Raw genomic sequence first — 27279 nt, 5'->3', positions numbered from 1 at the left:
AACCAATCCCAGATGAATATGAGACATTCTATAGAATTAACACATGTGGTCCTAGGTACATTGCTCTGCTACAGCCTACATTTGGAACTCACTGACTTTTCTGTAAATGCTAGACAGTTCAACCTTGATGCAGGGTTGTAACTATGATGTATTCTTTTGTGATAATCAACCTCTTGTTCCTACAGTGTTCCTTTGTCTTAATTTCATTATGTACTAATTAAATACAACACACTGTAGTGTCATTAGTGAGTTTACTTACCAGCCGGAACAGGAAAAGCAGCTGTACCGGCCTAACCGTTGAGAATCCTTGAAGTGTCAATAGAAGATTTACTTATCAACAGACCATTCCCTACACAATGAGACACAAACATCACTTTTTATAAGTAACCACATACAAACCTTTGTAGTGTCATTAGGAGATTTCCTAATGAACCTAACATTCCCTATAAGATGAGCTACAAAAGGTCATTGGTGTAACAAACATCAGTAATCTTTTTGTGATCATTGTTAGAAACTCCATTATTCCTCAGGTTTAGCACAACTCGGCGCCGAGGTAGTACCAAGTTGCGGCGCCGCAGGTGCACCAAGTTGCGGCGCCGAGCGATGTTTCTCGGCGCTTAACGAGACGGTGCGGCGCCGAGGCTTGGTGCACCTGCGGCGCCGCAACTTGGAGCACTTGCGGCGCCGCAACTTGGTGCACCCCCGGCGCCGGGACTTTGTGGAATCTCGGCGATTGTGCAAAATACTCGGACTTGGTGTATAAGGCTCAGACCTGTTGTAAATATGATTTAGGGAGCTAAACACATGTGCAAGAATAGCCTTTGAAGCAATTCCAGCCTGGAAAACCTGGATCTGGTCTGTTTCCAGGCTAGAAAAGCTCATTTATGGTGCTTTTGAAGCATGGGCATGGTTTGTATGTACCTGATAAAATTGGGAGCATGTAAGGGAATGCTTGTCAATGTATTCCAAGCCCAAAAAACCTAGGTCCAGTGTGTTGATGGTCCAGAAACCTCAGTGCATCTTTGACAATGTGTTCTGGGATGTTTGGCACAATTATCATTCAGATTCCATATGACCGGCCGGTTCATTTCTAATGTAGGTTTGTTATGACTGTCCGGCCCATGTGTAGTGTAAGTATGTCATGCCTGGCCGGTCTGTTTTTGGTGTAGGTAGACTATGACCGGCCGGTCCTTTTGCAATGCAGGTATATGACCTCCGGCCGGTATGTTATAAATGTAGGTACATGAACTCCGGCCGGTGCATTATAAGTCAAGGTATATGAGCTCTGGGTGGTGCATTGATAATGTGAATGTATGAGCTCCGGCCGGTGCATCAATGATGTGGGTATATGAGCTCCGGCCGGTCTGTTATTAATGTGGGTATATGAGTCCCGGCCGGTCTGTTATAAATGTAGGTGCCTGATCTCTGGCCGGTCCATTTACAACCATAGATTAAATTCCGGACCATTGTTCAGTAACACTTGTTGATTTGCCCTATTGCCGGCCGGTCCGTTCAAAACAAGACCGGCCAGTCTGCTAACAATGGGCACCTCAGGTGCCGGCCGGTGGGTTTGCAACCTCCGGACACATTTCTCCGGCCGGCGTCGGGTTTCCGTTGACAACGGGGAATATGCAGCCCGGGTGTACCGTTAGGAACGTAAAAGTACACTCATTGGGCTCTGACGGCACAAACGGGCGCAAGTCATGCCAGTGGGTGCTGATGAGTCTATACAATTGGTGAGCGTGGATTGAGAATATTTTATGCTTGACCGAGAGCAACATACACTCTATGACTACGTCGTCATCTCGTCATCTTGGTTCGCAAGGCTGGGGCCAGCGGTATTTGACGATGGAACGGGACGGTTGCTTGTACCAGCGGCGGTTGGGGCCCGGGCTGAGCCCCGCTCCGCTGCAGTCGCGTTCTTGGTCTTGTTGCGTGCTCGAGTCTCCGCGGCCCTTGTTTTGGCATCTGCATGTTTTTGCGGCCCGGACACCTGAAGTTGAGCCGCAAGTTCGTGATGCCTCTTGGTACGATCTTCGCTTGGTATATATGGCTCTGGCGCAGTGAGATTGCGTGGCAGTGTCTGCCTTATTAAGGCGGAATTGCGAATTGCGTGTGTGTTCAAGATATACCGGTCGGTTTTGGCGACATGTTCGTTGACTTGTCGAGTTTGCCCTGTCTCGCGTCGTTCTTGCCGCACAGGCACCGTCCCTGTTGGAGCGCATTTACTGTCATAGCAGTCATGCTGGGCATTGAATGCGAAGAGAACGGCCTGGCGACGGTCCAATTAGCGTACATTTAGATCAGCCTGTTCGGACACCAGATGTACTATTGCTTTACTGACCTCCGGAGCCACACACACGCGGTCGTAAAGGTCATGCGCCGGTTGTTCTATTGACGCAATTGTGCGCACCAGGACCGGCATATTGTAATGCTTGTCCTTTGCTTCCAGAACCGTGTATGGCTGGATTAAAACATGCGCGCAATCTTTTGCTGGCGAGCCGTTGTCGGAACTGGAACTGGGGGCGAGGAAGACTTCAACAATACGACCTGCAGATACAACCTGTACAATCAGATATGACCATTCAATCAGTACAACTTCGGTGTAGACAAGAGGCTACAACACCTGTGTCTGCGGGTGTTTGTAGAATACCCATGAACCGCGCTTGCATACATCTTTTGATCGCGAGATTACATAGGCACATCGCTTGAGCCTTTCGTCTGCTCCCGACTCGACTCGGGACTCGACAGTCTGACTTGCAGTGCCACTACTGGATCCGGCGTTCTCGCCAGCTTGAGGAGCAGTGTCCACCGGAACTGAACGCTTCTTGACAGCCTCGAGCTTGACTGTACCTAGTCAACAGGCTGTGTTCAGTACATGGCAAAACACCGATAGCGTAAACAGTAGAATACCGGGTTGAATACTTGTCGGATCGACCCAGCCAAGGCGCCGTTGCAGTTCAGGTGTTGATCGCAGGTATGCGCGAACGTGCCTTCCCGCCTGAACCATTCCACCCTCATCTGTCTTCCACCATCCACCGCTCACGATGTGCTTGAACGTCTCCAGTCCTGCGAGTGTTTCCGCGATATCGCGGCTGGGCGCCAAACGATTCGATAAGACGCTGCAAATGCGGAACACAGAGTTCCAACACTCGAAGATTTCGGTGGAGTACAGGATTGCGGGTCCGAATTGGCGAACATCGGCAACAAGGTGAGAGAGTACGTGGTGTTTGGCTTTGACGATGATGCGGTATGGGTCGAGGAGAGCCCAGATGTCGAGAAGATTTGCGATCAGTATCTCCAAGTCTGCCTGTCAATTGCACGGTGACATACATGTGAGTCATTCGCATGCGGAGTCAATCCCAGAACGTTATGCAAAGTGATTCACTTACAAGGTATTGTTCCATGTCCAATATGGTGTCGACCCATATCATCGCGCCGAGCTCTCCTGTTGACTTCCATAGATCGAATATGAGCGGCGAACACAGGTCGTGCAAGTGAAACACTGCAAGCTGCTGCAGGGTCTTGTAGTGCCTTCCGATCAGTGAGTTCTTGTATTTCACCATGTATTCCGCCTGTATTGCAGGGATTGACAGCCCATCGACAGACGAGGACTGCAGACGCTGTGCAAAGAGGCGCTCCTCTTTCTTGCTCCATGGATGTGACGTGTCGTGCCAGATATACTTGTCCTCACCAATCAGGTACGTGTGCAAAATTTCTGTAGCTGTGTCCCGATGGACATTGACTCCAGGCACTCCGAGGAGAGGGTTGTAATGGTCACCTCGTCGAACGTCTTTACGGAGCGCTATAACCCAAAGATAAGCTCAGACGCTATGTCTAAAACAATGAAGTATATGGCTTACGCGAATCAACAGGAATAGCATTGTAGCTGTGTGGTGGCTGTTGAATCAGCCACTCAAACGTCTCCTCCTGTATTGCGGTGACAATGGTATCCTTTACTTTACGATGTTCATCCCCTTTCAGGCTTCGACTGTTCATCCGGGCATCCCGGGTATCTTTGTCAGTGAGCCGCCGCTTTTGTTCGGCCTGGGACCTGATCAAGACTACCTCAATCCAGAATTGGGCAATCCGGTCCTTGACACCGGTCGAGGTTTGTGATTCTTCCACCGCCTCTCGCTCACCGCGGCATGCCAAGCGCAGTTGGAGCTTGACCACACGTTCTGTTTCGTCAGGTGTTCGTGGTTCCCCGGGCTTAACCGTGAGGAGAACTGTCACACAATGACAACTCGTGAGAGGTCAGTGGTCTGCTCACCATGAATAATGCGTCGTAACCCTCGTTTGTCTCCTTTGCCTCCGCAGACCCGCCCACCATACACCGACGACAGAACAAGTTCCCCTTCAGCCCAATGTGTGAGCACGTCTCCGACTGCTGAGGATTATCGGCTGGTTTGATGTGTGGCATGACACGAAAGACGATATCTTCCTTCAGCGCACAATCATACGCTTCAATCCAACAATCTGGACCGCTATGACAGTGGTATTCTTCAGTACTTTGTGATCCGATGCACGCAGCTAATACGCACGCTTCTTTGTACAGCGCAGTGAACTGTTCAGACGAACTCGCATGCTGTGATGTCGAGTGGAAACGGATGAAAAACTCTTGCTGCAACTTCTCGTGTGGGAGATTCAGGTTCGCAAGGTACATGTTCGTATGCAGGTTGAATTGTTTGCTGACATTCCCCGAGACGTCGTCGCTCCATGCGGCAGCGTAAAGCGTAAACGCTGGCCGCCCATTTGCTGTCTCTCGCACCGGATGATTTCGTGCTGCCCACTTGGGAACAGTGTCTGCAACAACTGGTGAGATGTTTCCTGTACAATCCGACTCCAAGGCTCACCATCAAACCGAATGTCCTGTCCCAATACTGCCTCGATATCCCGGCAATTGCCAGACAGTGTGTTCACTGGAATCCGCAAAACCTCAGGATCATACATGCCGAACAATCCGGTCTGTTGAGCTATATGCATGAACTACGCCCCTTTCAATTGTGAGTCTCACTGTTCTTCGCACCGTGTGATTCAGCTCATAGACATCTGCATAGACTGTACTCCGTTCAACGATCCAACGCAGAATCAGGACGTATCGCCCATCATGCAGACGAGCAGCTTCTCTGATGTAGAAGTGACGATAAGGTGTGTTTTCCCAGTCCGCCCACATGTGCGGATACAAGTCCAAATCCTTTGTGTTAATCACTTTGGGCGCTGCCTTTTCTGCTTGGAGAATTTCTGAGACCTCTGGAGTCGTCTCAGGGTATAGCCGGATATGTGCGCGAACCAAAGGATTACTCCAATCCTTATCAAGTCATCAGTACGTGGGAAGTATCTTGAAGCGTTCCATTACTAGGCTTACCAATCGAAACGTAGATGACGGGCCATTGGCATAGAACTCGTTGTCCTGGGACGTCTTGCGCTAACTTTTCCTGCACAGAACGCAAGGCACCAAACGTCGGTACGTTCGGTGTTCCGCATTGTATCATAACCCAGATGATCAATCTTATGTGATCGTCAGAGAGGCGCAGCCGTGGTAAACTGTCAAGCAAGTTGAGCATGAACATCTAAGAACAAAGCCAAAGGTAAGTGACGTGTATGCTTGAAATGATGGACGTACCGTCTTCGTTCCGTAAGGATGCCAGTCATCATCAGCTTCTGCATCTCCTAGAAGACACGGCCCAATGGGAACATGATCATTGTCCTTCGAGCCGGGTGCGTTTATTCCTGGATGATGTCAGAATCATGTCTGATGGACATCAGATTGAAGGTTCCGCGCTCACCAAGTCGCTCCAGCTCAGCAATCACATCTGGAACTGTCGGATCGTCCAAGTCATCGCCCTTGTCATCTTCTGCTAGGTGCGTGAAGCTGTACTCATTAAGCTCCGGGTTCTGCAGTTGATTGATAAGTGCAACAAGGTCACGATCGCGTGGCATGGTGCCAGCAGAAAACAAGGTTTTATTTCCGTCGAAGTCAGTATACCCATATTGATCGGGATAGACGTCCACAAATGGATCTATGCCCATGGTTGGTTGTGTTGAACTGTCCATATCGGACTGTGTATCCATTGAGTCGTCAACGAAGGCAGCAGGGGCCGCCAATTGCGCAGGAGTACCATCCTCTGGCGACGTTGTTTGCTCCGCATCGGCAAGAGTTGCTGTGCTGTTCTGGTGAGCAAGAGCGGCCTTATGATGTACACTGCGGCGATGATTTGTGACGCTCTTGATCTTCAGTTGCACGTCCTTTGCAAAGTGTTCAGAACATAGACGACAGCGGACTACGGTCTTGTCATTGTCAATGTCCACAAGATCTGTATCCCGGTCGTAGATTGAGTAGTAAGTTCAAGCCTTACTATGTGTTTTCTTCGAACCGAAGGCCTTGCTTACCGGTCCCATAGAAATTATCCGGCCTAGGTCTTCCACGTTGTACCGACTGGCTCATTCTTCAGGCTTCTTCAGCGCAGGGGTGAGTGTGTTTTGTCAGATCTGATCGGCATGTAACACAGCTCAGTTTGTTGCGCAGTTGTGGACCCACAACACGTGATGAAATCCCGTTCTATGTTACCCGCAAATGACATGTCTCAAATCTTGTCTTTTGCTCTCATCCCTTTATTTTTCTCTTTTCTTCAGTGTCTTCACTTCCTCTCATTTGTCTCCTCAAACCAAACCATCCTTCTATGCCCTCAGACGACGATGACAGCAACTCCCTTGCAGGAGATACCCCACCGGGATCACTGGTTTCTCATGCCCAGTCATTGCCTCCGCCCTCGCCCACTCAAAACCGTGGCGAGGAGGAGTCCGGTGTCGGTTCTGGATCACAGCCATCGAGCTCGGGCCCAGCACCTGGTGAGAGCTCATCGGAACCTTCTCTGACGTCTAGTGCAACAACGGTTACAACATCTGGACATAAGCGCCGAGCGCCCGACGACTCGGACTCACATGGCGACTTGACGCAATACGTCGGTGCAGTGGCAAGGCACTTGAAGTTGAAGAAGACAGACCATGATGAGCTTGCCAAGGTTGCTGTGGTAGGTTCTTTGCTCACTTGTTGCGACAGGTGGTTAAGCTAAGTCATTTCATTCCAGCTGTCGGATCGTGAGCTCCTCGTTTACAATACGGTGCTTGTCATGAAGACACGGGATCGTTTGGACATGGTTCAACCCGTGGCGGCTGTGTGGGAGATCCCAAGAGCGCTCCATGTACGTTTCTGATACACTCTAAGTGCGTGGCTCAGTTTGATTCACACATGCATACAGGTCGCGATCGAACATTACACATATGCGGTTCTATGCTCCACCGTCCTTCCGACCTACGTCACTGACGGATATCCAGTCGGGGCTGTTACGGTAAGCAGCATCAGTGTTGACATCTACTGTTGCGGCCTTGTAACGGGCATCACAGACAATTCTATCAGCAAACCAGGGCTGGGGTTACACGTCTGACGTTAGGAACAACAAGCTCAAGCGAGAGATTGTCGAGAAGAGGGTTGGAGGTCGGCTCACTGATCGTCGAGCTGCAATCAAGCTTTTGGTGTGTTGGTTTATACTACGTCTGATATGGAATGTGTCAGCTCATCGCTTGTGTCAGATCCTGTTCTCGATAGGTCCAGACAGGCTCATCGAGCTCAACGCGATCCACTTCACGAAGCCTAAGAACCCCAAAACACAGGCCACGCCGCCGGTCAAACTGAACGTTCTGCAACTCGCAGCCGAGATCTCTGGACTGTACAAGCTCGACCCCGTCCGACTCACACTTGAACTGTGTGCACGTGTCGCATATCTGGTACGTCAAGCAGAGTATTAGCTGGTTGTGATGTCCGCTGAGGTGGCCTTGATTTTTCAGCGTCGTCGACTAGACACATTCCTTCAGACGAAGCCAAACAACACAGACCAGTATTGGAGGATTGTGGATACAAAATTGGCCGAGCTACGCAAGCAAGGTGCACTCAAAGCCTCCAGGTGCGAATATATGATCGCCTGACATTCGGTCGCGGTCAGTGTAATTGCTAATATTCATTTCATAGAATGATTCAACAGGCACTGCGCGAGGACCAGGACAGATTCGGGACCGTGGATACGAACGAGTACGAGGAGGCTATCAGCGGCGACGACAACATCAGTGATCGTGCAGCAGAGGGAAGACCGCTGCTCAGCAGTGCGGCATTCCTCACGAGCTGATAGTATTGGTATGCCGAGCCTCATCATAAGGCGGATAAAGTGTTCGTTGATGCCCATCCTTTTCCTCATTCGCCGCATACAATGACGAGTCTTTTAATTCGCCCATCCTCTAATGTTCCTTTACCGTACATCAAGCATACTTCGATTGTCATTGTACTGCCGTTGCGTACATAATGTTATTAAAATCAGCCTTTTCTGGCATCAAATCGTACCGTTGTCAGCGAGTCGAAAGAGCCGTCGAGCTCAAACTGTGGAAGCTTGTGACTGTGTCTCTCAGATCCCATATTGCGATGACCTCCATGGTCGTCAATACATTTTCCGTCAGCCGTGTAGTTGGTGAATGGCATATTTGCATCAGACGAACCGTCATGTATTCCAGATGACCATACAAGTACTTTGACGTGGCGAGAAGGATGTATCTATATAATGCGAGGGCGCAAGGTATCGAGCACAGGTCCTTGACCCCGAGCTTCAGCTGACTGCGTGACCTGAGCATCAGAGTCGGGTTACAGGGTCTCCCGAAATGGTCGATGCGACCATTAGCATCGTCTCAGCGCCTTGTCCCGCGGCCTGAAACAGTGATCACCGGCAGCTTGCCCGAATTGGCTGAGATTGGCCCGAGCCACAAACGCCGGTGTACTAGTAGTTGACTGGGACTTGGGCAACGCGCGGCGCGGTGTCCACGTACCCGCATCACGTGAGAGTCCTGCCGCATACGGAAACCCCGACAGCGCTTGCGTCCAGCGCACAAGTGCCGACTGCTCTGCCTTCACTCCCTCCTCCACGATCTTGCCCTGCGCCGCTCGCCCGCCACTCGCCCGCGCAACCTCAAGATCGCGAAGTCGGCCGTCTCATGAAGAAATCGACCCATGACGGGCCTTAGGGGTACGTGAGCGTCGAGGCCGCTTCGACACGTCAACACGCGCACAAATCGACAAGCTGGCAGTATTCGACGACGCTGCAAAAGCGTCGTCAGTGCGCACACGAACGGGACGGTTACATAATAGAGGGACAATGACGCGGCTGAGAGGCTACGCGCAAGGTATGCTATATGTCTTATTCGCTCTGTTGCTGCTGGCCTTCCCCACAGCCCGATTCATCACCCTACCCTCCCTCGCACTCCTTCCGAGCCCTGCCCACGTCGCTATTACGCGTGAGTCTTGTTTGTTTCGCGCCACGTCACCGCTGACCCAGCTTGCGACCACCGACCCGCTCGCTTACGTAGTTGTTTATCGAAAGCACCGGCGCCCCAGCACGCCTGATGACAAGACACGGGCGCATTTCGATATGTGCTCGATAGACTCGGTCGCCCAGGTTGCTTATGGGACCTCGAGCTTGCTTTCTCCCGCACGCGCACACTTGCAGCACTCGGCCCCTTCGGCACCGCATGTTGGCCGAGCGGCTCAGGCACAGAAGACGTCGCCCGAGCGCACGCCAGCGGTTACCCCGCATGATGCGGTGATGAGGAATGAGCTCGAGGGCGTGTTGAGGGGTGCCAAGCAGCAGGGGAGGAGGCAGAAGAGTACGGAGAGGAGTAGTTGTGGGAGTGGGAACTCGATGGTGAGTAGTAGGAATCTCAGCACAGAAAGTGACCTGTTCTTCGGCGCGAATGGCGAGGTGAGTACATGGCTCATTGTATGCTGGCTGAAGCGACAAGTCCTGACAATTGTCCGTTATTCAGGTAAGTGTCACTGTCACATTGCTCTCATCGGCGGAGTCAAAGACGAGCAGCTTCTCGTCTCACAGATGCTGCACCTACCTTCTTGCCCGCGTGATTGCACGCACCTCGCACGCTCGCCCGCCGTCACTGTTGCAGGTGTGTGGATCCGTTGTGTTTGATTTGGCTGAGTGCACTGACGCTCTCCCTTCCGTGCGCGTGACAGTTGGCTAGGTCAATGTTTGTGTGAGTGCCTAGCTTTTGTCTGTACTACTCCTGCCTCTCCTTTGTTCTAGTACTGCCTATAGATCTGTGATTAGTATATCTGCGTGTTTGCTTCACATGGGCATACAGTTTTGCTGTCTGAGTTGTTCTGTAGTGCAATACATCTCTTTATGTAATGTCATCATGCTGTGTGACAGTGAGCAGAGCAGATGTGTACCCCTCCTATGTGATCTGATGCATGTATTGTGGACTCATTGCAGAGTGAATGTGTCTCATTAGAGTCTTATTATGAAGGATTGTGTCTTACATAGTGTACATTGTGCCTCATTCATACAGAATTAGCACAGGATTAGACAGGATTATGGACTAATTAGAGCAAATTATTTTTGGGAGCAAGGAAAGTTCACTACTGGCTAATGTCCCTAATTATATCTAATTCTATGAAAGTTTGTCTCATCTGTTGTTATGATATCTCATTAGGGAATTCAGGTTTTCCTGATGGAGCCATTCAAGGAGCTCGACCTGGATCTCCTTCTTGATGGTGAGTACAATCGCAGTGCGCTCAGGCCCATGTACGCGTTTCAGGCGAGGGTCTGCGGTCGTGGCAGTCGTGATGCGGTGCTGTTGTTCCTTGCGCGCACGTTCCAGAAGGATCTTGATCCAATGTTCGGCCAACTTATCCTTCGTCCCTGTATCCGTCTGCCGCTGGGTGACGTCCTTCTTCACTCCGAGGGCCGCGAGCCTTATCTGAGTTAGAATCTCTTCGCGTGTCTCCGTAGAGGTTCGAAGATTGGACGGCTGTATGGAGATCAGTTTGTATGTTGTGACTGGGCGAAGCGGAGCTGCGCCACGTACATTGACTTCAAAGTGAGCATCGTAATTTTGGTCAGTCTCTCGCTCCTTTTCACTCCCTCCCAGCTTGCACCCTCGACACCAAAAGTTCCCATGCAGCCCTATATGTGAGCAGCTCTCGGATTGCTGAGGATTGTCAGCTGGAAAAATTCGAGGTATGATACGGAACAGAACTTCCTCCTGAACTTCCGGATCACAGTCATATGCAGAATGCCATGTGTTTGCACCGCTGCCAGTCGTCATCCGCGTCCAAACCATGAGCGATGAGACAATATGTGCATCACAAGGGCAGAAAGGGCGTACGTTATGGAGTCCACCATCGCATCAAACTGGGCACCAGCAGTCGCGTGCGGCGAGGTCGAGGTGAAGCGTACGAAATACTCTTGTGATAACTTCGTGTGCGGCAAGTTTGCGTGGGCGATATAAATGTTGGTATGTTCGTTATACTGCTTGCTCTTGTTTCCCGATACATCATCGCCCCAGGCCTTGATGTAACTTGTGTACATTCGGCGGCCATTGGCTTGTGCGCGGAGAGGATTAGGCCCGTTGAAGACCCCTTTGGGTAGCGGACCTGGCGTGCGACCGGTGAGTGTGCCCTTTGGCATGGGATCATGCAACAACTGGTTTTGGATAGACTTTCTCACCAGATAATCGCCCGCCAAGTGCACATCCCTCAAGTTCGGGATAATTTACGTGCAGGTCAGACGTCCGGAACTCAACAAGACCACCGAGTTGCACTTCGAAGTGGCTCTCGCTCGTCTGGTGCCCCTTTGGTCAGTGAAATCAAAGTCAGGCCTGAAATGGCCCTGCGATTCTCACTCACCTCCTCAGGCACGTTCACAGCAACCTCATATCCTTCGCCAAAAACCTCGCCTCGCGATTCATAACGATACCATGCCCGAGGGATGACCAACTTCCCATTCCTGAGCATGGCGAGCTCGCCTATGTACCAATGCATGTGTCCTGCAGCCCACATTGGCGTATGTCCTGAGTCGGGGTCGGTGTCATGGACGACTCGTTTCGAGTGATAAGTCTCGCTGACAGTACGAGATCGGATGGGGTAGATCTCAATGTGTGGCCGTGTCTGTGGATTGGCGTAATCCTGATCAAGATGGCCCCGAAGTCACCCAATAATCAGAATACATGTACCCCAAGTGACGAGGGAAAGCATACCAGTGCTATTATGTCAGCGACACGGTTCTGATAGAAGATGTCGCCCTGTGGGGAGCGCTTCGCATCGGTATGTATCCCACATGCACGGTTGAGTTCATCTTGCTTTTTGCGGAACTTGCTGAATGATGGGACGCCGCGAACGCCCAACTCCTTTAGGACCCACAGGATGACCCTGAAGTGATCACTTGACAGTCGAAGCCGCGGGAGATTGTCGAGCATATCAAGCACGAACATCTACATCCACGCCGGCATTATTAGCAGAAGTTGCTCTCTCGCGTTGCGCTCTGCCTTGGTCTCACCGTTTTGGAACCATGCGGATACCAGGGATCATCCAATGGGGCGCGCATTTGTCTGTTGGTGGTATGCTGATCCGCGAGCGAGTCTTCATCTTCACTGATATCATCTTCTTCATCAGACTGACCTGATACAACCGAGTGGTCTAGAGTCAGCCGACGAGTATTCCAAACAAGATTCTGTAGGTCTCACCGCCGAGGCCATCCAACTGCATGTCAACATTGGTTCGTGTCGCATCATCTTCCGCATGAGGAGCGATCTGATCGATCCATGAGTCCATAGAGCCAGTGATATTGAACGTTGCTGTCGCCTGGTCCAGGGAGCGCCACAGACGCTCTTGCTCGGTTTCTTGAGGACCCGCCGAGAAGACAATCGCATTGCCCTCGCCATCGTACATGAGACCGTCGTGGAAATTGACGGAGGTGAGTGGGTCTCCATTACTTAGCGTGGCGTGGTCATTGCTCGCGACCGGCTGGTGGATCCCCAGTGTACGAGGCGCTGCACGTAACGTTGCTGCACTGAGATCGCGCGGTGCAGCTGCCGCCGCCGCTGCAAGCGATGCTTCATCCTCTGCTCGCCGCAAGGCTCCAACGTGTTGTGGTGACTCTTCATGACGCTTCCTCCCATTCCGGGTGAATATGCTATGCTTGCGCTCGCCGAACTGTGAGCACGGTGTACACTCAATGGTTCCATCAGCTAACTCCTTGAGACCTATCCCAGACGATTGAGCAGCACCACAATCATGTAAGTCAGATCATGCTCATTGAGTACCCACAGCGCGAACGTACCTTTTGACAGAGCTTTCTTTTGTCGAGGCATGGCAAGGTAAGTTTGAGGACCTTCTGAGCAGATGCAACAATAATGCAATCATGTCGCGTCCAGGACGGTTGGCCTTGCGATCTGTGCGTCGATCGCGATCTGTGGATTGGTGAGTCATCCATGAAATTCGTGCTTACAGCTCCTCCCTGCACACAGAACCTTTGACTTGACACCGAACATGGTTCGCTCCATGGCCCAGCTTCGGGCTGCCTCGACTCCGCCTCGCACTTTCCAGCCCTCAATCAATCTAGCTTTGTTACATGCAACCTCAGAACACGAAGCCCATGCAAGTCGACAGAATGGTGCTTCGGAGGATGCTGACTTCGATATGAACCTCAACGAGCCATCCGAACTTGACATTGCTACGCCCGTCTCGACCATTGATCCAGCTCTCTCAGGCTCTGTTGGCGACACCCTCCGTGCGCTTCAGGAACGCACTATCTCTGCTCGGAGTGACATGCGTTTCCTGGAGCCCGTGGCCAATATGTTTCGCCTCAAAGGCGAAGCAAAAGCTATCCTTAGACACTTCATTGAGGTTTACTATCACATCTACTCCCCTCATACATTCACTGACGATTGGATTTCATAGGCTCCCAGTGAAGAGCGAGAGATCATATTACTCGGTGCTGTAATGTCGGTCAAACAGGCTGTGGAAAGCAATACCGTCGTAGCAAACGAATTGTGGACGGTTTCTGACCGTCTGGAGGTATGTCGTTCTCCATTCTCATAGGATAACATAAGCCAACCGATCGGTGAAGACAGAGATTGACAAATACGCCATCCGAATTCTGTTATCGCCTGAGATTAAGACGTACGACCAAGGCCCATTGGACCAGCTTGCCGTAAGTATCTTGACCGATCCTCAACCCATTTGCCATGCTCGAACTGACGCCTTGCAGACCATCATCAAGCGTAAGAGATGGGGTCTATCAGCGACCATAGAGCATGACGACGATGGGAAATGGGACAAGGTCCTCGGTGTTGCACGCGGTCGGCTCACACAAAGGAAGTCGGAGATCAAGAAAGCGGTGCGTCATCACCTCCTCACCAGCACAATGAGAAGTTCACCTTGCCATCTTCTATTCCATGTATGACTTGTTTGACGTGCTGTCAGGTCGGAGATTCTTATGACGCCAAAGAAGTCGCTTCCGCAGAGGACGACGTCCCGATGTCGAAAGGCCAGAACATCATTGGGCTCTGCAAAGTGCTACAAAAGATCGGCATTAAGAAGATTCCGTCTGGTACGAACATCAACATGACGCCACAGTTCTGCGCGCGAATCGCGTTTCTGGTGAGTTCTTATGTGTGTTCCGTTGGTGAACTCAATATGACATCGAACATCAGCGTTCAGTCCACTTTGAGCACGGCACGTCAGACTCGTTCTGGAAACAGGTGGATGAAGAACTCATAAGCACTCGCAAGGAAGCTAAATATGACAATCACATCTTTTCATAGTACGTTCCTCCACAGTCATATCTTTGCCCACCAGATCCGTGTTGACGAAACGATGCACTGCAGCCACATGACCCAGGTTCTTGAGCGCGATCGGAAGCTTTTTCCGTGTTTGAACTGGAACACCATCGACAAAAACATGCCATCGACCAGTCAAAGCGAAGTTGATCAGGTGTTGCAGACCGGGAGCTCCACGACATTGACAACTGCAGAGGACATCTCGACATCGACATAGATATGTATAAATCGACCTTTGTAACGTAAACAAATGCCTCCGCCAAGTTACACTCCTCTCTTTGCACGCTTGAGCGTTGTGCGACCCCCATCCGATTCCCCACGTTCTGTGCCCGCAGCCTCATATTTTGCCACCACCTCTTTGAGCTTCAACCGAGCCTCTTCCAGGGCATTTTCGGCCGTCTGCAGCGCACGAGTGAGCCGGTGAACCTCGAAGTTGAGGGCCTCTGCACGTATGCGATGGAATACGCATGAGGCTTTGGCATCCTCAAGTTGAGCCTCGAGTGCGTCCGTGAGGTCATTTTCTATACCTGGCGTGGTATTCAGGATTATCAGAATGACCAAACACTCGGACAGTGACTGTGCTTACCATGATATGAGGCCGGCGAGGACCGCCCTTGGTGCACCTCATCGCTTCCCTCGAAGACAGACTCTCTGTCGTCATCTAACCCGTTTGATACGTCCCGGGCGATCTGATCTATAACAACTCATGTGAGCAGCATCCCTACAAAGCTATGGAACGAGAATTACGCACCCTCGGCATGAACCACATCACTATTTTGCGAGGGCTGCTGCTCCCAGCCATGCATCCACTGCATCTCCGTCGTCTGGGAATCCAATGCTCCGCCTGTCTCGAAGTGACTGGGCCTCACTCAGGACAAGGTCAGCGACACAAGTCATGGCTACTTACCTTGCAATTGAAACCTGTGCCCTGACTGAAGCCTTACGACGATACCCGCGCTGCTCACTGCGACTCGTGGGTTCTGTCTCCGAGTCCACCAGTGTCACCTGAGAATCGTGGTTGCTCGCCTCTGGCTGAGATATCCCATGGGTCATGGGGTCTCTGTCAGAGGAGCTTGGTATGTTCGCCTTCGACGGCTCTTTGGATCGCATGAGAGAATGGGATGTACCACAGAAAAGCTGCCTTCCCCTCCGTCCACCTCAAGGTCACGTGATCCCGACCTCTACGAGGAGATCTCATTTTGACCTGCCACGTCGCTCGACGTCGAACCCATCCTCCCTGTATAATGAGTGCTCACGGACCTTCGTTCCCGAGCTGTTATCGCTCCGCATTATATGCGTCCATGTTGGGGGACAGTCTGGTGTTGCGAGTGACTCCCTGAGCTGTTTGCTCCACGGACTCAGACCTGCCGTGTCACTGTTTGGGGGAGTCATGAGCGAACATAGCAAATGGATCACTGACCATTCATTTATCTGCACAGCATGACGGGCCGATGTCATAGCCTGCGCCGGCCTCAGATTCATTCTCGAGCATCAAGAAATGGTTAAGCCGCAGTCCCGAATCCTGACACATTGAAATTACTTACATCGTGTTGCACAGAAGCGCTGTCTTCAAGTCCTTCGCAATTGGGCAGCGAGCTAACCCATGCAAGCCGCCAAAATCGCTGCGCACATGGCGGGAGAAAGCACCGCGTGTTCATACAGTTCCTATTGTTAGAGTCATCCATGCCGCCTCGCGTACTGTCAAGTCGTGAGTCTCTCATTGTCAACGTCTCATCACATGCTTACCTCAGTCTACGTGTTCTTCACTTTCTCACCATCAGCCGCAGCGGCGCTGGCTCATGCCGACTCGAGTACCAGTACAACATCATTGAACCTCGATATGATGGCGAGCATGGCGAGCAGACTTCGAGGTAGTATGAGAGATGAAGACGAGTCGGATGCGGCAAGCAAGGTGAGTAATCTAGATTTGAAACATCGCGCAGTGCTGATACACGGTCCAGATCACTGATCCATGTGTTCGTGGAAGTTGTACGTCGCCGATTGTGATGTTTTTGGCCGCATCGACGGGCAGTCTCCGATAGAATACATGACATTCCGTTCTCCTCTGCCTGGATGTATACCGATTGTATACTGAATGCATCGTTCTTATTTATTCGTATTAACAATGACGTCTCGACTGCACTGTACCCCGGATGTGGATAGGCAGGACTGGTCTGACTGGCAAGCTGGATGACAAAAAGTGTATATATTCGGAATATATTAGGGGCCACACTGCGTGTGCCCATGCCGATGTCACGGTGGGAGCCAGCAGGGAAGGCATATGGGCCACACAATGGGATAGACATAGGTCGTAGCCATATCCTTCCCGTTCTAGGCCACGCGGTTACCCAGCGATGTACAGCTGGGTCGCCGACCTGGGACACGTGGCTGACCTAGCTGGTGGCCACCCGGGCCCGACGCGGCGGTGTAGGATATTGTGAGGGACAGCCGGGCCGGCAGGACCGTGCAACGCAAGCGGAGGGCAGAGCCAGAAAAGGAGATGTGATTACTCCAAATCGGGAACAATAAGTAGATCGCGTGCCACCTGACGTCGCGTACTCATCAAACTAGGACACTGTAGACGACCTTGTTCTCCACCCACCTGCCCTCCTCCCTCCCCCTTCCCCTCCCTCTCCCTCTCCCTTGGCCCCGCGGACCGTGCCCCTCGACCTCCACTCCAGCTTGTCTAGTGCAGGACATCGGCGAAAACGCGTCAGCGTGTCTTCCGTAGACTCCGCGGGGTCCAAGCACAGACTAGGGCACACCCAACGAACACGGCGCGCGACTCAAACATGGAAACCCACATGAATGGCACATCTGATCCTGCAAACGGCTCCGCCATCACAAACGGCTTCCATGAACCTTCCGTAGAAGAGCTTGAGCAGGAGCTCCCAGTCGTATACGACGGACAGGTACCACTCGGAGAACTTGTATCCAGGGTGGTACAGGCGATATACGCAGAACTATCGGAACTGGCGGAGACGTGAGTACTCATGCGCTGCGTGCATATAGGACTTCCATCGACTTGCGCTCAGTCTACCGAATATGTCGGACGCCGCACGCAAGCGAACCCTCGCTGACTGGGTCGTCAAAACCAAGAAACAAGTCGTGAAGATGTATGCTATTGTGAAATGGTCGCGGGATGCTGGCGTCGTGCAGAAAGCCATGGTACTTATGCGCGGCGATGCCCACCAAGCCTGCTGTGATTCTGATGTGCCCTCTCCAGAATATAACTGCGTTTTTAATGGACCAAAATCGCCAATTCGAGGAGGCGATTCACGGCCTTAAGTATGCTAAAGAGAGCTTGGACCCCGCGCGGTGCGTATGCATGAGCAGGACGCCGTGCCAGAGTGCCTCAACTCTTCCCACCCCAGATTGCGCAACCACGACTTGCTGACCTCGCTCGACGTCCTGACCACTGGGTCGTACCGACGGCTGCCTTCTACTATTCAGGTCAACTTCATGTTCGTTGCGTATCGCCGCTGGCTGCTCATAATCGCGAACACAGAAAGTCGTCGTGCCTCCTACACCTCTATCCGACGAAGAGGTAGCGAAAACCCTCAGTGACGTCGAGGACGTGATCCGCATCCGCCTCAAGATGTTCGAAGTCGTCCCCATTGAGATGTCGAAGTACCGGATCGGTATTGATGCATTGTCTTCATGGCGCATCCGGTCACTAATCACATGTTTTTCCTAGCTGATGGTCGGGTTTACTTCACAGTTCCAAAGCTATTCGAGGTCTCCCTGTGTCTTCGGGGCGCAGAGAAAGATGCCGGATGGTTCTTCGTCAATGTCGAGTTTCTGCTCAATGTCGGCGGCGACCCGACAAGCGTACACGGTACATCCGTGACGTCCTTCACTGCGTGTTGTTGCTGACCATGTGCACAGAGTTCCCGCGAAAACCGATTGGAGGGCTCAAAAGACATATCACTGACGAGGCAGATGCGCGTCTAGCATTCTATCTACCACTGCCTGCAGATCAAGCCCTCCCGCCTGAAATCGAGGTACCACCCCGACCGCAATTGCCTGAGGGTGTTGTGGACGCGCCACTTGTGCGCGTCTTCAACTTCTTGCGTATGTGGCCAGAGCGATCTTCCGGATGGGTGCTGACTTGCCGCAGAGATGATGTCAATGTCGTATATGCTTGAGATCCTCTGCTTCCAGGTAATCAGCTCCTCATCGTTGGCACGTATAGTTGTAGCTGAGCCATTTACAGGCAGACAGGCTACGTGCACTGGGGTGGGCGGAGTACTTGAGGATTCAAATGTCTAAGGACCGCAAAACGCTGACACTGACCTATTGGATGTACGCCTCCATAACCTTCACACATCCATTTTGAGTAACCGACCGTTGTGTAGGCGTCCAGCACCAAAAGAACACCGCGTACGCATACCGCTTCTCGGCGGCAAATTGACAATATCGATCGCGCGTTCGCGCACCACGCCAACGAACAAGGCAAACCGCTCACCAAAGGCTCGAATACTTGCAGAGCTGCAAGAGAAGGCAAAGCTTGGCGCAGGGCGGCCGTCGGACGAGGTCGAGCCACACGAGTTGCAGGTCAAGTGGGAGCCCGAACAGGGCGCGTTCGGTATCTTCATTCCTCCGGAGGAGTACCACATAGACAAGACCGAGCTCACGATAGTACGTTCACGTGCATGTACTTGTTCAGCTCCATTGAAGGGTTCTTCACAGGACTCTGACAACCTCGACGTCGAGGCACTTCTACGGAAGGTCGCTACGATACATGTAGGAGCCATCCTCCGCATCGTCCAACGACATCTGCAACATGACCCCTCAATGCGCTCTATGTTCGGCCCGCCCGGCGAAGTCACATTGGCTATGGACGGTTAGCTCAATACCTTCTCATTTGGGGGCGATACTCAATATAAAATAGATGAGGTTCAGACTCTGCGGGCACATCTCTGCGCGGACGAAGTCGTCGTGATGACGATCGATACACGGACGGGTCGATTGAGTCTCAGAGATACAGGCGATCTTGCTGCCGCAGGCAGAGGACGCCGATTCACTGCGATCACTGATAGGCTGAACGACAATCCAACGGTCCTGTATGAGGCGTTTATGAGGCTCAAGCTCGGTGTGAGTGCAGTTATGTAATCCATCGTCTGCGCATGACCGACAATTTGATCGCTACCAGACCATCCTCGATCTCGCGGAGCAGAAGTCGAATTATCTCGGCCTCCAGAGCTATCGTATGCGCAACTTCTCGCCGATGGGTGAGTAGTTTAGCCATGATCGTGTCGTGTTTTGTGCTCACGGGTTGCGCAGAAATACAGAAGTTTGGTCCAGGTGCGCGAGGAATGCTCTACATCGAGCTGGCCAAGTTCCCAGACCACTTCCTTGTACTGGTCGTAACCGATGACGACTGGCGATACGCTCTGATCTCCGTCGAGGTACTTCAAGAAACACCATGTCATGACCTGGTCATGAAGGATATTGGGTGGCTCGACGTACGGCGGATACATGGCGAGGAGATCGTCGTGTCGCAACGCCCTCCGCATGTCGCGGATCCATCAGTTGGACAAAAACGGAAGCATGATGCGGCGCATGTTGTCGCCCCTGCTCATCCGACAGATCAGTTTGTGCCTCGGTATGGCGATGTGTCGATGGCAGGAAGCTTTCCCCTGACGCTGTCTTCTACACAGATATCGTCTGGATATCCAAGTTCTCAGGGAACTCTACGCCTACTGTTGGTAAGGACAGCTGTCAGACCATGTCTTCACTTCAAGTACTGAGCTGTGCGGACAGTGCCCGCGTCGCGTTTTACAAGATCGAGCAACAGTTCAAGACCCGAAACATCCCCTATACGACAGTCGCCTGCACAAACGTCGCGCAGACGCCAGAGCTCGCGCATCTCCAGTCAAACATCTCGAAATCGGTACCACTGCTCTGTGTCCAGTCCTCGGACATCCTATCAGGCGCGCCTGCTGCCGAGGCGGCCATGCCCAACATCCGCGTCATCCCGCTCAACTGGTGGAACGACGAAAAGCAAGCGCAGGTCGTAACATGTGTGAAGCTGAACTACGTACAACAGCCTGTCGGCAAGCGCGCAGGCAGCAGCAGTGTCATCCGACCGTCCAAGCGGATCATATACGACACAACGGAGGCGATCGTGTCTTTCCTGTCCGAAGACGTCGACAAGTGTGTCGATGAGTTCCTAGAGGAGTGGGCACGCGTATCCAAGATCGTCGTGATCGCTCGTGAAGGTCAGTGACTACGTGATATGGTAGGTTAAGTGGCGTGGCTCACGTTGTATGTATGCAGTTGCGCAAATGGCCACTGAGAAGCAATGGACGGACGTCCGCCTGCTATCCTTCGACTTGCAGACCGTCGAGTTTGCATACGCAGGCGATTACACCGTCTCCATCACCTGTACTGACCAGCTCTCGCCAACTGGCGGCTCGTACGACCTGCTCTTCTCCCGTATTGGGGACAACAAGAGCGAGGACATGGACATGGACGGCCGGTACAACCCACACGAGGATCTCGAGCCTTTTCTGCGCAACGTGCTACGGCACGGTCGTCTTGCACCATCTCTGCAGAGATTGGTCCGGCTGCTGAGAGATTCGTTGTCCGTTGTAGTGGAGCTGGAGGACATCAGGCAGGCGTTGACTCGGGCGTCCGAGAACGTGGACGTATTCGCCAAGGCCGCGGGGTGGTTCCGGGTCCTATATGGTGACTTCAGGTATGGTAAACGTATTGGTATTAGTAGGTTCTGCTGACGACTCGACCTCAGGCACGCCCTCGACTTCAGGATAATGACGGGTGGACGCGTCGTGATGCTCGACTCATCGCATTCCCTCTTCCCGGCGGATGAGCCGTCTTCGCGAGCGAAGCAGCCCGCAAGCGGACGAAGAAGCTCCAGTGCCCTGTCAGCACCACCCATCGCCCCGGCGGACAGCCACCTCCTCCTACAGGCGATCCCAGATTTCCAGCGGATCGTCACGGAGGTAGTCAAGGACGCCGCGTCGAGGGGCTGTACGGGGCACATCGCGCCGATCGACATTGGCATCATCTGCGATTCGATCGCTGTCAGATTCGTTGCGCGAACGTTGCATGAACGTGTTCTGCAACGGCTGAAGCAGGGCTAGCTGACGTATGCAAGTGGCCGTGGTCTTTTCCTTGGTTTATTATGCGTGTACTGGATACCTACGTGAGTGACTTCAAATACGAGCGTGGGTGCACATTCTGACTGACCGTCTTTTCCCTGCAGTGTAGCACTAGTGTAATCTCCGTGGATTGGTCGTCTGCGAATTAAGCAGTCTTGCAGTCATGCACTGCCGCACCTGCACACAATGCGTGAATCCGAAGACCGTCAGATTCTGACTCAACGCCAGCACATTGTTACCAGTGTTGTCCCATCACAACCACCGAGAGGGCCTGTATACGCATCATCAGAACGTTGCGCGTTATCTCGATGCGGAGAAAGACCTTCGATTGAATCTTTGCGTCATAGCCTCGCGGAGGATGGTATGGTCTGGATCTGCATACTGACTCATCTGTTCGACGCGCAGCCGTTTACACGAGGATCGAGACAATTATTCATGGTCCAAGCAGACACGTACTCTGGAATTGCCATTGCATTGCGACGCAGGTGTGGCAGTACCGGGTCTCTTCTGCTTGGAAGGCCGCGCACGGAATTCCGAGGGAGATGGAGTGCATCGACTGGTCACGCAAGGCATTTGCACAGCTTGATCGTTTTGGCCCTTTGTGCAGAGACAGTGGGCTCGCAGGACATGCGGCCGCTACTGCATCGCCACCAGCAGCAACACTGTCGCGTTCCTCTGAGATCTGAGTACTGAGTACTCGCCTTGGCCCTGGATATTGCGGACCGTGCCATCGGACCGAGTACAGGGGACAGATGCAGTGGGTTATAATTCAGCTCCCAATGGTGAGGCTCAAATGATACATTGGAATGCGCGTGCTGGTGGTTGAACGACGTCCATGTCCGAGTCGTGAATTTGACTGCGTCGCCAGTGTAAGGACGCGGCAGCGGGCGGCACGGAGGCAAAAGCCTCGTGGCTCGCGCGTGGGCAGATGGGCGTCTAACCACGGCCCTAGGAGGCGGGCGTCTGTGGATGGCAGGACGTCGCGGTTGTGGCGTCCAAGTAAGGCATGCGGACCCACAATGCAAGACAGAGCCATAACAGCCCATGCATTTCAACCCTCGCCGTCCCTCTCCCGCTCGCTTTCTCCCCCATTCCCCCCGCCCTCCCGACGCCCCGCCCCCGTCGCCCCGCCCGCAGCACATCCACCCTCGTCTCAAGACATCCTCCCCCCGCCGTCCTAGCTCTTTCACCAGCCACTCAAGGCGTACATGGCTGGCCCTTCACGGACAAACGGCAAGCCCAGGCCGGGGCCCATCGGTCCACAACCCCGGCGCCCCCCAAATGCCTGGATACTCTACAGGAGCGACAAGCTGCGCGAGCTCACAGCGCAGCGGGACCCCAGCGCGCCGAAACGCCTCCAGGCCGACATTTCGAAAGAGATAGCAGACTTTTGGAAGACAGAGGACCCCGAAGTGAAGCGCGAGTACGAGCGCATAGCCGACATCAAGAAACAAGAACACATGCAGGCGTATCCCGGATACAAGTTCCAGCCTGTAAAGAAGGAAGACAAGGCGAAACGTAGAGAGGAGGAGAAGGCAGAGAAGGCCAGAGTCAAAGAGGAGCTGAAGAAAGCGAAGGCGCGCCATGTGCCGTACGTCCAGCAAGATCATCTCGCCGCGGGCCCGACCCCGCAGCTACCACAACCACCTTTCACCCATCCCAACTACCCCTACTGTCCCTTGGGACCCTCGCCTCCACTCTCAGCCGCGTCGTCACCGATGTGCACGCCCAGTCCGCTGTCTATCGCGGGTGAGCTCCCTGACGAGGACATGGACGTCAAGATGGCGTTCCCGGGCATGACGACCGTCATGCTGCCCCCAACACAGAAACGGCTATCCAAAGCTGCGGGCAAGAAGCGTGCGTACAACGCACGCATGCCACCACCACCTCTTCCAGAGAGGGTCCAGCCCCAGCCCCCGCCGGCGCCGCTCACGCCAGAGAGTATATCGCCACCTTCGGCATCGGGCCCGCAATCAGTCGAGCTCCCAATGGTAGACGCGTCGTCTGCATCTACGTCCGCGCCCATGGACCCTCCTGGCATCATGGTGTCCTCTGCGGACCCCGTGTACGCGTCGGCGCAAGCGGAGCAGGAGATGGAAGACGTCGCGATGGACATGTCGACCGAGGCTGGCCCCTCGAGCATGGACCTCGACGCGCTCATTCACACCAACCAACTGGAGCTCATGCCCACGGATGACACGGTACGCGTTACTTTCTGCACATTACGCGTAGCCCACGCTGATCGACGCGCACACTGTAGGACACTTTCAATTTCGATATGCAGCTGTCGGACATCGTGGGTGCAGACTGGCTCCAACCTCAAGCCCTAGACGACAGCTTCATGGGCTCGAACGCGAACGCTACTGGTGCACCGGGCGTGTACGAGCTCGCGCCGATCCCGACCGCGGAGTTCAACGTGTTCCCGCCGCCGAGCATGAACATCGAGCTCGGCGTCATGTCCGGGCCCATGCGCACCTCCGCGCCGGAAGAAGTCGCTGTGTTTGCAGAGCTGCTCGATGGCATCGACTGGCAGAATATGCCTGGCGGCGCGCTCTTCGGCTCGATGCAGGGCGACTGGGAGGTAGGAGGGGCTGGAGACGGTATGGACATGGACATGGGAATCGACCCGAGCATGATGCAAGAGCAGCCACGGAGCGTCACTCAGAACGATCTCCTCCAGCAGTTTCTCAACATGACTCAACTGTCCGACGTGGAAGAGTCCCAGAATGGTGGTGGCCCGTCGACCTCGTCCGCACAGCTGCAAATGGAGGTGCCCCCTCCCCCTGCTCAGGTCCCGACTCCATCGACACCCAGGGCAGCGATTTCCTCGTCAAGTACCGGGTACACACCGCCGTCTGGAGCGGCAAACTTCTCAAAACGACGCGTAGCAGGGAGCTGGAAGGCTTCGCCTCGCGCATGAGGCTCACGAACTGTTTCACGAAAGACGAACGACTGGATGAATACTAACGCTATGCCATCGCTTGCTTGGGCTATAATTGTGAGTACCATTTCTTTTCCTACGTTCTTTGCGTGGGTGCTCATCGCTTCTCGCAGATCAACTTACACATTCATCGTCCGCGCGCACCTGCACATCTACACCATTCCCCCGGTTCCAGCTTTGCAATCCCTGTGTACATTTCCTCACGCGGACACTTCCTCATTTCCCGTGCCCCATTCCATTGCGCTTCACTGCTTGTCCTGCTTTGTGTCCCGATTTCTTCTTTTGTCTGGTGTTTGGCTTCCTGTTGTTTGGGTCCCTCTCGGGCGCCAGTTGTTTCCCCAAGCATGTCCGGCGTCGTTTGCTTCTCCGGCGTCATGGCATTGTTCACTTATTGGTATCTGCATCTGACGACGCTCGCATCTCATCTTCCATCGCACTTTAATTCCCCCATCTCCGTTCCATCTCGGTGCTTCCCCTCAGGTTCCGTCTTTCCACCTCTGCCGTCCCTGTCGAAAAGAGCCTGGCTGAGCCCGGCCCTGGCCTCCGCTGCTCTGTACCCTCCGCTTATGCATGCGCCCTTCCTGTCTATCGTGCTGACTTCCGTATAATCGCCGTTATCTGTACCAATAGATCGCATTGCTCTCGCGCTCGTCGCACGCCTGTACATACTATCCCTCCGGAAGTCAATCCAAACCTTGCATCTCCCGTTCCTGGGCTCGTGCATTCGTCCATAGCATCCCCGATCGCCGGTGAGGCGGAAGACCCGTCCGGGGGGCCTTCCACGGGAAGACACGCGTCGGACACGTGACCGCGTCAGGACCGCGTCTCTAGCAAGCGCCCACCATTGTCCGATGAGTTTGGTGGGGAGGCGCTGGGCGCGCGCGTGGGCGGGCCATTGTCCTCGACGGGGCGATGCTCGCGGGGGTCTTCTTGATGTTCGCGTGTGGTCCCCCTCGATGCCTCGTTCCCTCCTCGTGTCCCCCATCTTCCTCACTCGATCGCTGTGCCGTAAGGTTCGTACCTGGTTCTTTGTGCGGTGGTGTGCTCACTGATTCACTGCGAGCGGCACATCGGCCTCGTGGGCTTGTCCTCGCGGGGCAGAAGGAAGATTGGATGGAACGAGATACATTCTAACATGGTGCCACTCTCGAAGTCGGGATGCCACTCAGCCGCAGCGTTCGAGCGGCGGGTGGGCAAGCCTGCGCCGCCGCTGCAACACAGCAGCAGTACGCCACGTTCACTCGAAGGAACAACAATTCGATTCCGGGTGAGTATCATGAGGGTTTAACGTTCCGCCCTGGCACACAGAGCTGAGCATGGGAGTAGCAATGAGAGCGGCTACGTATACGCAAATCATACTACCGTCTTCTCGTAGTGCACAGACCACTCCGTAAGCGAAACGCGAGCAGAACTCGGGCATGAGGCTAGATCTGCAATGACCTGTGGACGTTTCTGCCCGCGCTATCGATCTCGTTGTCTTCAGAACGACGGTCAAAACGCAAAGTCTACCTGCATATGTATGCCTCGCACCGATTGACGCACCCCGCACTCGTGTCTGCTTGCACCAGCCACCGATGTCACGGTGCGCATACACAATTCCTGGTATTGTGTATCACACTGTGTCCGTGGACAATAAGCAGATCGCCATGAGCTTTTCCGCATTATCTCCAGCAGAGGCAGATCGTCATTGTCCGCTGCGACACATACCAGCGTATTGACCAACACTTTTGGGAGGCCCGTCCACGTTTCGCCCACACGGCCGCATCGTGCCAGTCGCGTATATATCGTGTCCCTCAGCCGGGTTGGGCACACCACCTCTCGGCCTGCTAGCGTCCGCTGCGCTCACCGCTCGTTGACTATACGCACGCCAGATGACTTTTGTTGTGCACTCTGGTCCTTGCGCACCTGGTCCGTCGTTGAGTCTTCGGAAGCAAAGGTCTCGGGTGGAAGTATGAGAAAGGGAGGTGGACGATGGAAGACGAAACTGTATGTGTGCAGCTGCCCCAGCGGAGCTGGAGGCGGGTTCGGGGAAGGCGCAGGTGAGTCTAACAGAAGGTGCGTACACTGTGGACTTGTCTGCTGGATGTTCAGCCGTCTACTTGACGTCCTACGACCAGCGTGTAACATCGGGCTAGGTCTGGAGGCGAACGACTGGAGTGCGAGGGACCCGTTTCGATTGCCTAGTCGTCGATCTCGGCGGTCCCCTCGGCATGATATGTTGTGTTTCAGGGTTCAGCGGCGTTCGCATCTGCGTTGTACATGCCCTGTCGATGCGGAACGACAAATTGAGTACCGGAGGTGAGTTCGGCGGTGAATGTACATACTCACTAGAACGAGCCGACTACGAAGTGCATTTCGCGACCCCGTAATGCCTAGCCCGCATGCCCGGGTCCGTCGTGAGTATGCATGGGGCAGTCTCAGTCGTCGTCGCGGAGGTTGTGCGCTTGCCCACCACAACTGCCAAGCGTTTGTCTGTAAGTCTGCGAGTAATCAGTGATGCATATAGTCGAAAGGAGGGTGGTGTCCTGGGGATCCGCG

At 53.6% G+C, this 27279-nt stretch overlaps 9 protein-coding genes across 9 annotated transcripts; 6 read left to right on the top strand and 3 right to left on the bottom strand.

The window, feature by feature from the left end:
- Positions 1 to 1792: 1792 nt before the first annotated feature.
- On the bottom strand, positions 1793 to 5943 carry C8Q71DRAFT_863691 (uncharacterized protein; the record flags this gene model as incomplete). Its single annotated transcript, XM_047928214.1, has 14 exons — positions 1793 to 2272; positions 2345 to 2563; positions 2627 to 2853; positions 2914 to 3310; positions 3393 to 3805; positions 3864 to 4229; positions 4294 to 4487; positions 4545 to 4806; positions 4857 to 4968; positions 5030 to 5311; positions 5369 to 5428; positions 5499 to 5573; positions 5627 to 5733; positions 5790 to 5943. 14 exons carry the CDS (start codon positions 5941 to 5943, stop codon positions 1793 to 1795), a joined length of 3348 nt encoding a protein of 1115 aa, XP_047772477.1.
- Positions 5944 to 6683: 740 nt separating this feature from the next.
- C8Q71DRAFT_863690 (uncharacterized protein) lies at positions 6684 to 8183 on the top strand (the record flags this gene model as incomplete). The annotated part of the gene is made up of 7 exons (XM_047928213.1): positions 6684 to 7034; positions 7092 to 7205; positions 7263 to 7352; positions 7408 to 7536; positions 7594 to 7788; positions 7849 to 7964; positions 8030 to 8183. The coding sequence occupies 7 exons, from the start codon at positions 6684 to 6686 to the stop codon at positions 8181 to 8183; spliced, it is 1149 nt and encodes a 382-aa protein (XP_047772476.1).
- A 1014-nt stretch (positions 8184 to 9197) lies between these two features.
- On the top strand, positions 9198 to 10148 carry C8Q71DRAFT_891820 (uncharacterized protein; the record flags this gene model as incomplete). Its single annotated transcript, XM_047928678.1, has 5 exons — positions 9198 to 9225; positions 9274 to 9336; positions 9484 to 9800; positions 9865 to 9999; positions 10137 to 10148. 5 exons carry the CDS (start codon positions 9198 to 9200, stop codon positions 10146 to 10148), a joined length of 555 nt encoding a protein of 184 aa, XP_047772475.1.
- Positions 10149 to 10518: 370 nt separating this feature from the next.
- On the bottom strand, positions 10519 to 13203 carry C8Q71DRAFT_863689 (uncharacterized protein; the record flags this gene model as incomplete). Its single annotated transcript, XM_047928212.1, has 9 exons — positions 10519 to 10863; positions 10921 to 11146; positions 11221 to 11488; positions 11562 to 11685; positions 11741 to 12019; positions 12091 to 12324; positions 12390 to 12511; positions 12577 to 13095; positions 13173 to 13203. The coding sequence occupies 9 exons, from the start codon at positions 13201 to 13203 to the stop codon at positions 10519 to 10521; spliced, it is 2148 nt and encodes a 715-aa protein (XP_047772474.1).
- A 190-nt stretch (positions 13204 to 13393) lies between these two features.
- On the top strand, positions 13394 to 14890 carry C8Q71DRAFT_863688 (uncharacterized protein; the record flags this gene model as incomplete). The annotated part of the gene is made up of 7 exons (XM_047928211.1): positions 13394 to 13738; positions 13793 to 13909; positions 13962 to 14045; positions 14103 to 14231; positions 14318 to 14494; positions 14548 to 14657; positions 14722 to 14890. 7 exons carry the CDS (start codon positions 13394 to 13396, stop codon positions 14888 to 14890), a joined length of 1131 nt encoding a protein of 376 aa, XP_047772473.1.
- Positions 14891 to 14937: 47 nt separating this feature from the next.
- Positions 14938 to 15783, bottom strand: C8Q71DRAFT_863687 (uncharacterized protein; the record flags this gene model as incomplete). The annotated part of the gene is made up of 4 exons (XM_047928210.1): positions 14938 to 15200; positions 15260 to 15367; positions 15425 to 15531; positions 15581 to 15783. The coding sequence occupies 4 exons, from the start codon at positions 15781 to 15783 to the stop codon at positions 14938 to 14940; spliced, it is 681 nt and encodes a 226-aa protein (XP_047772472.1).
- A 1465-nt stretch (positions 15784 to 17248) lies between these two features.
- On the top strand, positions 17249 to 22101 carry C8Q71DRAFT_453444 (MED14-domain-containing protein). The gene is made up of 19 exons (XM_047918648.1): positions 17249 to 17656; positions 17709 to 17841; positions 17900 to 17991; positions 18048 to 18126; positions 18182 to 18314; positions 18371 to 18511; positions 18562 to 18747; positions 18794 to 18837; positions 18890 to 18978; positions 19032 to 19314; positions 19366 to 19519; positions 19568 to 19770; positions 19829 to 19907; positions 19960 to 20281; positions 20337 to 20384; positions 20440 to 20897; positions 20956 to 21376; positions 21428 to 21844; positions 21905 to 22101. Exons 1-18 carry the CDS (start codon positions 17466 to 17468, stop codon positions 21780 to 21782), a joined length of 3411 nt encoding a protein of 1136 aa, XP_047772471.1. The 5' UTR covers positions 17249 to 17465; the 3' UTR covers positions 21783 to 21844; positions 21905 to 22101.
- Positions 22102 to 22803: 702 nt separating this feature from the next.
- On the top strand, positions 22804 to 24766 carry C8Q71DRAFT_453437 (uncharacterized protein). Its single transcript, XM_047918646.1, has 2 exons — positions 22804 to 24001; positions 24061 to 24766. Exons 1-2 carry the CDS (start codon positions 23009 to 23011, stop codon positions 24718 to 24720), a joined length of 1653 nt encoding a protein of 550 aa, XP_047772470.1. The 5' UTR covers positions 22804 to 23008; the 3' UTR covers positions 24721 to 24766.
- Positions 24444 to 25451, top strand: C8Q71DRAFT_453442 (uncharacterized protein). Its single transcript, XM_047918647.1, has 2 exons — positions 24444 to 24798; positions 24855 to 25451. Exons 1-2 carry the CDS (start codon positions 24757 to 24759, stop codon positions 25347 to 25349), a joined length of 537 nt encoding a protein of 178 aa, XP_047772469.1. The 5' UTR covers positions 24444 to 24756; the 3' UTR covers positions 25350 to 25451.
- Positions 25452 to 27279: the final 1828 nt, after the last annotated feature.

Source organism: Rhodofomes roseus (genome assembly GCF_022264815.1).
Source record: "Rhodofomes roseus strain CIRM-BRFM 1785 chromosome Unknown C8Q71scaffold_46, whole genome shotgun sequence".
In the NCBI taxonomy this organism is placed as follows: Eukaryota; Fungi; Basidiomycota; class Agaricomycetes; order Polyporales; family Fomitopsidaceae; genus Rhodofomes; species Rhodofomes roseus.
This window is presented reverse-complemented; position numbering and strand designations above follow the sequence as displayed.